The sequence below is a fragment of the Hyperolius riggenbachi genome, chromosome 4, assembly GCF_040937935.1.
Source record: "Hyperolius riggenbachi isolate aHypRig1 chromosome 4, aHypRig1.pri, whole genome shotgun sequence".
Taxonomy (NCBI): domain Eukaryota; kingdom Metazoa; phylum Chordata; class Amphibia; order Anura; family Hyperoliidae; genus Hyperolius; species Hyperolius riggenbachi.
This window is the reverse complement of record NC_090649.1, coordinates 175,028,707-175,041,714: the sequence shown is the minus strand read 5'-3', so window position 1 is coordinate 175,041,714 and position 13,008 is coordinate 175,028,707. Positions and strand designations below refer to the sequence as shown.

General features: G+C 41.4%; 1 protein-coding gene across 7 annotated transcripts in view; it reads right to left on the bottom strand.

Moving 5' to 3' along the window:
* Positions 1 to 11,027: 11,027 nt before the first annotated feature.
* PRKCI (protein kinase C iota) overlaps positions 11,028 to 13,008 on the bottom strand; it is a 178,619-nt gene continuing 176,638 nt past the window's right edge. For all 7 annotated transcript variants that reach the window (XM_068281003.1, XM_068280995.1, XM_068280999.1 and 4 more), the window contains one exon: positions 11,028 to 11,314. In XM_068281003.1, coding sequence (XP_068137104.1) covers positions 11,227 to 11,314 — 88 coding nt within the window. In that variant the 3' untranslated portion in view covers positions 11,028 to 11,226. The remainder of the gene's footprint in view (positions 11,315 to 13,008) is intronic.

Sequence of the window (13,008 nt, the reverse complement as noted above, 5' to 3'; positions counted from 1 at the left end):
AATGAGCGGAACTTACCCAGGGCTTCTAATGGTTCCCCGCAGACATCCTGTGTTGGCGCAGCCACTCACCAATGCTCCGGCCCCGCCTCCAGTTCACTTCTGGAATTTCTGACTTTAAAGTCAGAAAACCACTGCGCCTGCACGCCCGTGTCCTCGCTCCCGCTGATGTCACCAGGAGTGTACTGCGCAGACACAGACCATACTGGGCCTGCGCTGTGCGCTCTTGATGACATCAGCGGGATCGAGGACACGCCAACACAGGCGCAGTGGTTTTCAGACTTTAAAGTCTGAAATTCTAGAAGTGAACCGGAAGCGGGGCCGGAGCATTGGTGAGTGGCTGCGCCAACACAGGATGTCTGCGGGGGACTGTTAGAAGCCCTGGGTAAGTTCAACTCATTTTCCCCTGACCCCCTACAGTATCCCTTTAAGTTAACAAAAACCTTCCACTGTGTTAAGTCAGAAGATTGTAGTGTGATCTGGGTAAGGAGGAGTCATATCTCCAGCAGCAATTCACAGATCATGGTCATTCCCAGAGAGGCTGCTGACTGTGCCTGACTTTCATGACATCAACCTAAGTCAGGTACCCACCCACTGGCTAACCTTTTACCCTGGAGGAATCCTTCAAATAATTGTTGGATCTCAGGGAACCCCTGCATTAGCGGAGGAAGGGGGGATTTATTTTATAGTAGCATTGGTAATTACAAGTGGATGAGGCTTAACACTTTTTTTTACTAATAATAATGTAATAGCCCCCTTTACAGGGCACCCATTTCATGCCCTCCATTATTGCACTCTCCATTACAGTTGCCAGGTGTTAGTGTTTTCTCTCTTGCCTCTTCATCTGCTGTATATGCTTAGTTCTGTCATCCCACATTTTTATTCATCACCAGTGTAATGTGTCATAACAGTCATGTGGCCATTGTACCAATGCTGAACAAGTAGGGAAGCTAGAATTACAGATGGGCATGAGTGAAGAGGACATTGAGTAGCTAGGGGTGTCAATTTGGAACATTCTCATCCTGTCAGCTGAGGCAGCTCAACTCAAAGGCAAAAATGCCAGGGAACCCTTACAAAGTCCTAATGGAACCCTGGGGGTCCCTAGGTTTCTAGCTTGTCCTTCACATTTTATAATTTGCGTTTAAACCTCGGTAATTAGAGATGAGAGATACAACATTAATGCTATTCTAAAGTTAGACCTTCTCACACCCACTGTCAGGTCTGTCTGGGAGTTTCTCGCCAGAGCTGTTAATTGTAAAACAGCGCCCATCACCCATAAAGCTCTTTAACAAGAAACGTCTGAAGAAGGCAAAGTTCTCTGGTGACGTTTATGGGTCATACATTAGCAATGTACATAGTACTGTTTATCTTTTCTCATAAAAAGTAAGGCCAAATGAGAGCTGCAACCCCAGGGATCATGGAAATAGAAACACAAATGGCACAATACCCCTCGCTGCTCCCAAATTCAACACAGAAGTATAAAAGCCCTAACCCAACATAGTTTAAAACAAAACAATAATTAAGAAAATATATAACAATGTCATGAACAGTAAAAATAAAAATTGAAGCCGCTGTGTACAGTAAACAAGTATAAAAATGCATACAAACATAAGATGTTACATAAATTACACCAGGCAATGTAAAAAGAATCTGTTAAAGACACTTTGAGAATGAAGAATAAAAAATGTAAGATGAGAATAACAGTCCAGTAAGAGGCATCATTTGGTGATTTCAGGCATGCAATGACAGGATTTAAGAGCTCAGAGGTGTGCGCAATGAATTTCAACCTGCAAATGTTCAGTGCATCATTAACCCATCAGCACAATACATAATAGTAGCGTTTCTGCAGAGCCTGCACGATGCAGCTTATTGTCAAAGCTTTAGAAAAGGCCGTTACAGACACATCTGCTTTCAGACTACCTGCATACCAGACAAGTGTGTAAATAGGGTAGCTCAGAGCAGGCTGCATAAAGAGGCTGTTATATTATATATATTCAAAAACTTTAGGTGCATGGCGGAAATTGGGGAAGGATGTGCATAGCAAACCCAACACGTGTTCACTTAAAGGACAACTGAAGCGAGAGGGAAATTGGGGCTGCCATATTCATTTACTTTTAAGCAATACCAGTTGCTTGGCTGTCCTGCTCATTCTCTGTCTCCAATACTTTAACCATAGACTCTGAACAAGCATGCAGCAGACCAGGTATTTCTTGCATTATTGACAGATCTAACATGATTATCTGCATGTTTGTTTCTGGTGTATTATAGAGACACTACTGCAGCCAAACAGACCAGCAGGGCTGCCAGGCAACTGGTATTGTTTAAAAGGAAATATTGCAGCCTCCATATCACTCTCACGTCAGTTGTCCTTTAATTTCCTAACCTATGCTGGGAAATAGTATAGGTATGGTTGGTTGCTGTGAGCAACAGAACTACTTTGGTTTTGTCCACTTTGTATAAAATAACTGTAGAGTATTCATCACTTTTTTCTCAGTGATATAGAAAACAAAAGACTTTGGTTATCTGTATAGATAGATAGTCCCCTACTTACAAACCACAAGTGTTACAACATTTCATAGGTACAAACAGAGGTCTTTGTGTACTAATTATACAATACTGGTTTTTATTACATATTTTTGTTGGTAAATGGTACAGTACAGCAGAATTCCTCTATAGTAAACTCCAAAGGATTGGGCCAAGTAATTTACTGTAACAGAAGTTCACTGTATCAGGATTTGTTATTCATTATATATTCATACAAGTGCATGGTTGGGACCTGGGGACTGAGTATACTTTAGCAAGCCGTTTACTATATCAAAGTTTACTGGAACGAGAGTCTATCGTATTGTATAAACTGTTATGAGTAGTTTAAAACTCTTCAAAAGCTCATTGAACACCTTGTCTATACTTTATGTCCAAATTCAGAGTTGTCTGAAAGTAAATCATTTATCCACGTTTCACCATTTGTAACACATGACAACTTACAAAGTCAACTTAATCGCCTGGAACAGAGCCTGTTTGTAAGTAGGGAGCGCCTGTATTTGCAGTCACATAAAAAATTCTTCTACCATCCCAAGCATGAAACCCATCAGAAGGACAGACACCTATATCAGAAACATCTACTGGAAGAAGCCATTCCAGCGTTTTACATTTCTAGCCCTGGGGCTGTGCAGAGCTATTCCCTGGAACTAGTGTGCTTCCTGGGAGCTGGGGCCTATCCGCTTCTATCACAGTTACATAACAGGTCCTAATGGGATTTCCACTTGTCTTGCAGAGTGGACCCCTCTTGTGTGTTTAGTTTTGGTCAGCAGTCTCTGAGCCCTGTGCTCTCGGATTCCCCAATGTACAGCCCATTCAGCGTTATTCTCATGGAATGCTGTATGCTTGGAGCACTAAGTGCTTCTTTACTAGGCTTCTTTGTTCCAAAAGAAAGCCAACTCAGCACTTCTAATAGAAAGCATACTGCGGTGTATTGCTGAGCCTGCTATATCAGAAACTGCCGACAAAGGCACAAGACTGAGCTACACAACTGGGACAATAGCTGACTCAAAGCAGATCCCTCAGATACTGGCTGTTACCCAACCCATGGAGGGGATGAGCATGTTTATGGTGATCAGGGAAACACCTTTAGGACCTTTTCCCACTGTGTTTCAGATAGATATTTTGGACGCATGAGCTCTGCTGAAAGCAAGGACATTTTCACTGTAATGAATATCGCGGTATTCTGTTCCCACTATAGTGCAGTCTGATTTTCAGCAAAGTACAAATGCACGATTTTTGGTAGAATTGCGTATTGCGTATCCCACTCACTACAAAAGACTGGGAATTTCCAGGGGTAGCAAAAATCACATAGCAAGCAGAAAAAGTATTCTGTATGCTTTGTAATATGCAGTGGGAATCATCCCTTAAAGTGAACCTAAAGTCTGGCCAAAAAAATGAGATTAACTCACCTGGGGCTTCCCTCAGCCCCCTGCAGCCGATCGGTGCCCTCGCAGCCCCGCTCCAATGGTCCAGGACACGCCAGCGAACACTTCCGGCAGCAAAGGGGGCGATATACAGGCTGGGAACGCGAACAATCACTCGCGTTCCCATGCCTGTCGGCCGGTGACGGCCAAACCGGAAGTGTTCGCCGGCGGGTCCTGGACCATCGGAGCGGGGCTGCGAGGGCACCGATCGGCTGCAGGGGGCTGAGGGAAGCCCCAGGTGAGTTAATCTCATTTTTTTGGCCAGACTTTAGGTTCACTTTAACATTAACAACAGAAATGTGTACACTGACTAGGATAAGCTTACAATGCAAGCTCTGATCCTTGTTTCCAAGTCAATCCTGGTTTACAACGCAAGTCATTCAAAGAACCACAATCGTGAAATTTTTTTAAAAGATGGACGAGTCAAAACCTGTCAGTTCCATCAGATTTCTACTAACTACTGTAAGTGACAGCAACATTGGAGAAAAGTCATTTATATCTCATTTTACCCTGTTAGAAACATACTTCTTATTAGAATGCGTTTCCATGTATTTTAAGTTTGCCAACTTTTCGTGATATTGGTCCTTTATGTTGGAACAAGAATGCAGTAAAGACTGGAAAAGCCCACGCACTAATTTCTGCATATTCATTTCAGCTTAGCTCCCCATCAGGCAATGGATCCAGAAAAGAGATGGCAGTTCTGGATTTTGCATACTTGGGAAAAAAATTCAAAAGAAAAAAAAGTAATGTAGCAGAGTTTGCTTCCATATCTTTGTCCTCACAGGTACCCTTTAAGTAACACTGAATATGGCAGGCCAAGTGTGGCAAGTCTATTCTCACAGATAGCATCCTGACGGTACAAACTTACGTTTCATTGTCACTTTGCAAATTCAGAAAAGCAGCTTCCTCCAGCAGCTAGGATACAGCAGAAATAGTCCCTTACTGCCTCTTAGATGGACATTAATACATCTGGTCTCCATGACCAGCCCTCTTATCCATATTCTTATGACTAAAGATATAAGATAAGGATTCTCAGGAAGTATCTCATAGGAATGATTGGAAGTATGCATTCGAAGCACTGATGGACTACTTCTGATGTATGCAGTCAACTGGAGAGGCTTTATTTCCAAATTGTACAAAGCTACATTGAAATGTAGTGCTGGACATACACATAGGATGAATATCTAACTACAAGTTGAAGTAGATGGGAGATTAAAAATAATGAGATCGTTGGACAGACATTCTAACCACTAGCTGTATAGACCCCATCAAATGAATCCCGAGTTCGTTCACGTATGACACAACAATCAATAGAGATGATGTGAAGAGTGATGCATCCTGATCTCTGTATGTTCCTGCACCTAATTTGGCATACTAACATTCAAATCTCCACACAACCTAGGCCCCAGATATCTGAAGGGATAGTTGCAAATGTGTCCCACCTCCGACACCAACTTGTCCACCCCCAGAGTCCAAGTAGCGCCAGAGCCTTCCGTCATGCTGCCCCTACCCTTTGGAATGTCTTGCCACACCCAATCAAGACAGCTGCAACCCTGGAGGCGTTTAAATCCAAACTGAAAAGCCACTTGTTTAGTCTGGCATTTATGATCACATGAGGTTTTCCCCTATAAAACATCACTATGTACTGATCTAAGACAAGCTTATGTGCTTTGGGTCCTATGGGAGAAAAGCGATTTACATAGGTTTTGTTGTTGGACATGGGCAGGTTCTCTTTATGTGATCATATTCACCGCATGTGGTTATATGGTTTACAATCATGACAAACTATGACTAAAATGTCCTACCCCGTTAGATTCCTGCCGTCGGTGATGGCCAATAGCTAGAACTGTTAGTCAGCCATTATTAGGCGTTACATACACATGACAAAAGCCAGACATTACTAGACTGCCATCCATTGTGCACGGGTATTTTCACTTACATATGTGCATAACTATACACAGTTTAAAAAAATAAAATAAAAGCAGTAAAGCAAACCAGATATAACTAAACTAACAACTATCAGCTGGCATCAATTACTCTTGCAGCGCTAGCTACACATTATACTAGAAGGCTATGATGTTAAATAATCCAGAGCTCTCTGGCTGCTATGAACAGGCTGAGCCCTGCCCTATACACTGTCAAGGAGGTGCAAGGCTTTGGTATCAGAGACACAGTAAGGGAAATTAGGAAAACTTGTCATGTACTAAGCATGTTTATTAATGTTGTATTAATGTAGTCAGCATGCTCCACTTGTCTGGGAACCATAGCACTATTTAGGGAAACTCATTAACACTTCTGCTGGAAATCTGACAGATTAAAATGAAGCAAATTCCATGTCTGATGGGAAAGGTCCCTCCCCCATTCAGTCACAGACTGGAAAACAAACATGCTGTGCAAGGCAATGAACCAGCAAGTGCTTCAATCCTCCCCTACATACTAAATACTAAAAGTATATTCCTTGAAAGTTAAAACAGAAGTAGTAACATCAAACAACTGTCAATACAAAAAGGGCTAAGAATCCTATCTACAGGGAACCAAAAGGTGCCTATGTAATACAGACCTACTTAGGACATAGGCACCTCCCCACCCACATTCCAGGTCATGCAGAAAGGCCAGAGGTGCCAATGATTCCCACTTTTGAGAGACAAGCTTATTTGCTTTGGGTCCTACAGGAGAAAAGTGCTATTTTTTGTGTGAAATAAGGCTGTTGCAGCTAAAAATCCCACCTTCAAATACTGGTAACATACACAGAAACTGTGGGGTTGAGAGTCAATTTCAAACTCTCAGGCTGAAGCTCTTGCTGCTAGGATTGCATCATCTCTTTACTTTTCAGATTTCAAAGGGATTGGTACAGTTTATCTCGTATCAACATTTTAAAGAGACTATACAGTGAAAAAGAAAAAGTATTCCAATTTATTTTTCAAATATGATTATAATTAACTCCTGGGTCCGTTTCATAGTTATTTGGGTTGGAAAAAAAGACATATGTCCATCGAGTTCAACCAGAAAAACCTCTAACTCATTACCAGAGTCCCCTATGCACCAACTTCTGGTGCTGAGCCCCACCCCCATAAGTGCCATGGCAGTCCGAGCTAGAGAGTGTCACTGCATTTCTCTGAGAGGGGGTGGGGTTAGGCGGCCCAAGCCACCACACACGGTAACGTGGGGAGTGAGAGGAAATGGACGCAGGAGGTAATTATATCTTTATCTGAAAAGAAGATTGGAGGAATGTTTATTTTTCACAGTATAGTCTCTTTATGGAATTTACATTCTTAAAATAGGCACAGGCGTGTCTACACAGCACTAGGAAAAGGTTTGTTCCTGGAATGGGACTTTAGATCTCTCTCTAAAGGTGCCCATACACTCGTCAGATTGGCAGCAGATAGATAAGAAATGCATCTGATGATCTATCTGATGCGTTTTTAGAACATTTTTTCTAGAATTCCAATAGATTTCAGTTTGAAATCTATTGAAATTCGATCTGATGGCATTTTTTTGCCATCAGATTTCCATTAAGGCCAATGCAAACTGATAAGCAATCTCATCAGATCGACCTAAATTTTCCACCCTGCCAGTTCGATGGAAATCCATCGAAATCGGCCGTCGATTGGTCGATTGGCCAACCGATTTGCAATCGATCTATCGATCGGGATCGATCGGTCGGCCAGAAAATCGGCTGAGTGTATGGGCCCCTTAAGAACACCAAGGCAATTAAAAAGTGTTCTCAGCTCTTGCCTATCACATCCTGCCTTTTACAGGTGTTCAGAGTGGAGTGGCATTCTACTCATTCAGCACCTGTTAGTACAACAGATTTCGCTCAACAGAACTCAATTAACACAAGAGTCTAACTGTATCATCTGTATGTTACAATGAAGGGCTGTAAACCCAAGTTATTATAGTGTCTCACACATAAAAATATACATCAACGTTCTAAGGCTGACATTTCCCAAAAATATGTAGCAGATGAATTTGGCACATTTATAGACTTGATCTACCCTAAACGATCATCTCTCTTGGGCTCCCCTTGTAATTTAGCTATAGCTGCATGAGATAAAAGTTTAAAGGAGATTATTACAGCAGACCATCAATTCCTTACATAGTAAACTTTATTTCATCTCTATCCAAGTCTCACAAGGAATGTAAATGTGTGTATGAAGTAAAGCAATGCCTGGCTGGTGTAACTTTCCTCACTACTCTAATTTCTTTTTGCCAAAGTCTGTGTTGTGGGTTAGAAATACGTTTGCCAATAAGTAATATTACAGAACATAAGATACTAAAGTGCATTTGCCATACATTTTTTTTCTTGTACATGTGGCCCTTTTAACATCCATTACAAACAGTGAATGTTACCTTAGTGGTTAGCTGGAATGCGTTTTATCTCCTCTAGGTTACTTGTGATTGATTAACATTTAATAGGCCATTGATCTATAGCGCATGAAGCCATTTCTCATCTCTGGCAAGAATATGTCATGTAACTACTGCATTTACTTCTGTTAAACACAAATGGATTTATGTTACCAAAGTAGAAAAAAAGGTCAGTATGGTCTGCACCTAATTAATGAACAGAGCATCGTTATTACCTTTCACAGTTCCAAGCTGAAGTTTTAAGGTCTCTTTCAAGGGACATTGAGAAAGTTACCTTTGCTAACCTGCTTTTTAGAAGGTATGGGTTCTATAGCTGTAAGTCTCATCTGTAGTGTTGCCATCAGTGTTTCACCCAAATCACATTTTACTGTAATGAAGACATCAACTGTAGAATCCAGCAATTTCAATTTTACCATGGTGCGTTTGCACTAATCATAAAAATGTATTTGTCCGGAGGTTCCTCCTCACAATAGCAGTACATCCGATTAACCAATGTTGTTGCACCAACGGATTTGATGTGCAGGGACCACCCCTGGAGTCACAGGGAAACTTCAACAATCACTAAAGGTCCGCACCATCTATTCTTCAAGTTTCTTTATTTATAGCTCATAGTACAAAAAACATGATAAAAACAGGTCTTCAAGTAGATGACGCACAGGCGTTTTGACCCTTCTTTCTCAAATCATTGCAGAGTCTGACAATCTCTGTTCCATACTACACATGTTTTTATAGTTCTCAAGAGGACCTGATGGAAGACTTACAATTTACATATTCATGAATAAAATCCACCAATCCCAGCAAAACACAGTGCTCACTCACAATAATGTGCTGAATTCTTACAAAAATTAATCTTAATCCTCAATCTTTAGTATGCATATACTATGAGCTATAAATAAAGAAACTTGAAGAATAGATGGTGCGGACCTTTGGTGATAACTAATAGCAGTACAGGTATTTTACGAATGCCAACTTACAAACAACCCTTTTGGGGAACAAGTCTTTTGACACAGGAGGGCATAGAAGAGGTACAGGGGACAGAGATAGCACAGTGTGCGGACTTAAAAACAGATTCAGGTTGAGAACCTACAGTCCCTTGTTCATTAACTGGGGACTACTTATATTTACTTAGTATAGATGCACAAATTCTTTCACACAGATGACAAAATAAAGAACTTCTGGATTTGCCATGTAAGGCCTTCAGTCTACAAAACTGTGTTTTTGGGGTGAAGAAAAAAACATAAAATCCTGAACAGCGCTTATATTCCTCTGGTAGCTTAACCACAAAAGTGTGTCACTGACCCCGATAGTATGGACCACATTCCTTGGCTCCAAGTCACAGGACAGAAATCGTGGGACCAGCGAATCACCAAGGAAATGATCGAGTTCAAGTAGTCCACTTTCTAGAGGAAAATGGAATTAAGATGTGTCGTACACTGATGCCAGGATGCTGCCTTTGGCATCTGAACTCTTCAGTGCCAGCAACTACCATGTTTCCCCAAAAATAAGACTCTCCAAACCATGAATTACATCAAGAATTCTCATAATTGACTTTTATTCTTCCATGTTCAATAATCTACTTTTACCAAGAGCCCAGCCCTTGCTAGCCCTTATTGTATTGTTTTGGATTCCTTTGAGTCTTTTGAGTGCAATTCTGTTGGAGCTGTAAGCCATCCTGCTTCATTCTATTGCCAAATGATTTTAAATAGACTATGAACTGTAACTAGGGCTTATTTTCGGAGTAGCACTTATCTTTTGAGCATCCTGAGAAATCAGACTATGACTTCTTTTTGGGGAAATAGGGTAGTATTGAAATTGCTGCATACAAGCTCTGTCCAATTTCAAGAGGAGTTTAAATAAACAATTCCTGAGGTGCACAGAAGTGCATACTGTAATTGTACACCGTTACTGCCAACCCCCCCCCCCCAGAGATTTTAAAGAATTATGCCATTACAGATTTGTCTTACCGGCCCCCTAGAACTTAATTGTATTATTATTTATTTATTTTTTGTCGACAAACCAGGAAGTAAACTGAAAAATCTCCAGGAGGAGCACAGTTTTGGCTGGAGTTCCACTTTGAATGGAGGAGCCTTCAGTTTTAAGGTGATAGTTTATTGCCCCAGTCAGGTCATTTCAGACTCAAACTGTGCAAAATGACAGGAATGCTTATTGTGGATTCCATACAACAAGTAATACTGCTCCAACTTAACGCTGAGTCCAGCTAAATGTGCAGTTTCTTCAGGACACATCAGTTTAAAAATAATCACAATTTTTAGCCAGGGAGACTGATCCCTGGAGCCCAGTGCTGAACAGAACAAGGACAACACCCATGTCCACCAGCTTTGCCAAACTAATAAAAAATAAATATAAATATAAAGCCTTTCACCTACTTAAAATCCTTGGTAAAACCAGTGGTCACAAGATAACTTTAGTCCATGGGAGCCGTGCCCCGTAGTAGATTGTAGAAACAAAAGGGGTTTCATTTTGAATAATCAATTGGGCAAGGCTGGTGGAAAGAAGCCCTTTATCATTTCTAGAAACGGGCCGTTAGTACACAGAGTGGCATTGAAGGCTAACTGTTGTAGCTGAAACAAAAATAACTGATCATTTCCCTTGGTAATGACACATCACACAGTCTATATGCCCTGACACATTGTACATCAATCTAAGAGACAGTGAAAGCACTAACAATGGACAAAATACTTAGAAAACCACTGAAATCTTTATGTTCAGTTGTTAGATATATCACATTAATGAGACTCTGAGCTTCAAATCCCCCATGAACAGCAGAGAACAGATATCCAGGATGCACCATAGTTTCTTGGCAGGGGGTTCTCTGTACAGAGGAAAGGGGGTCCACAGACAGCACTGGCCAGAGGGGATGACCGAGCTGTCCTATCCGTCATACGCGTTCCTCTGCAGACATCAAGAGTGGGTTGATGTATTCGAAGCCTTCAAATTCTGACTGGTCAATCTTCCTCACTGCGTCCCTGTTAGGAGAGAATGTCTGTAATGAGCTGAAAAGGCAGGGTGTAAAGCACACTGAAAATCGCACTGTGCGGGGGGCTGATAGCCACATAAAATGGGAAGCAGATAGGAGCTTTTATTAGTTGTACCAATTACTGGTGCAAAGGGGGCTCCCGGGGACAACATGTATTTTTATAGGCAAATTCTCTATAACATTTACTCCACATGTGGAAGTTAATATCTCATTTAAATTAACTACAGTAGAGCCCCAAGTAACACTGCAGCAATATATATTTACATACCGCAATGCTGTAAAGGAATCTTTCTCTTGTCTGCAAAACCTATTATTGCATGTTTGATTTTTTTTTTTTTTATTCTGACCTTGCTAGTCATTGCCTCATACATGGTTTCTTATAAAGCCAGCGGTTCACACCAGCTGCTCTCGCTCTGCTACCTTGACTTTCAATAAAGTCAGTTCCTTGTAAAAACTCCCACCTTCTCCAAAGGAGATATTATATTACTGAACAGCTGAGTTCACAGCTAGGATATTGTGCGCTTTATTTACTTGGTACAGGTATTAAAAACTCGGGCTCAGAAGCTGAACGCACAGCTCAAGTTTTATCACCAGGATTCTATTTTTCAAATGGAATCTCCCCCTGAGCTATGACATAAAGCGGCAGCCGAGAATATAATTACATGCAAGGAACTGCAGTGGTAAAAGTGAAACATTATTAGGGCAGATAAAGTACAAACAGTAATTCATCAGCACAGATACCGTGCAGCAGGCTTGTCACACACTGATCATATGCTGCTGGCTGCAGCTGAGGGAGTCTGTAACCCCTTACTTGGTATTGCATAGTATATATGTGGCCATGTATGCTCAAAAACTAAGTAAAAACATGAACCATTTTAATGCCATCATCCTCATGTTTATATTAAAATGCATACTTACCTAGCCAAATAGAACCTGGTCTCATGCGTTTTCCTATTGCTGCAGCAGGGGAAGCTGCTATGCGACCTGATCATGTGTTCTCCGCCTTTATCTTCCCCTACCCCGATCCTAGGCCCGCCCACTCCTCTGACATGACATGTTCTCTCACCATCTGACTAGTGAAGAGCAATGGGGCGGAAGTACAGAACAGCCTAGCATGCACTTGGATTAAGGCTTGGTTAACATATAAATCTGCATAATTACGGTCCAATCCAGTCCTGTCCTGTCCGTTTTGCATCAGTTTTCTATCAGTTTTACCTTACAGGATTGGAACGGTACACATTTTGTGTAAACACACCCACAGAAAACTGATACAAAACTGACAGAACAGGACTGGAAATGTACACATTTTATGTGTGTACCAAGCCATAGAAAACTTATACAAAACTGATGCAAACTGTCAAAAACTGCCAAGACAGGATAGGACAACTCTTATGTCTGAACCCAGCCTAACTGGGGAACCAGAAGGGAATTGCAAACTAAAGTTGCCCATTAACGGTACAATTTTTTCACTGAATGCGATCTTTCAATGCGATTTTAACAATCGAAAATAATCATGGCATATCATTGTCAAATATAGGGCACATTTCAGGATGTCCTCCATCAGAGGGGAGATCCCATCATTCTGCAGTTTGTGTGTCTGGATACTCTAGGCTCACTGGGGAACCTTAGCTGGGGAATGCTGCAGTTTGTGTGTCTGGATACTCTAGGCTCACCGGAAGACCT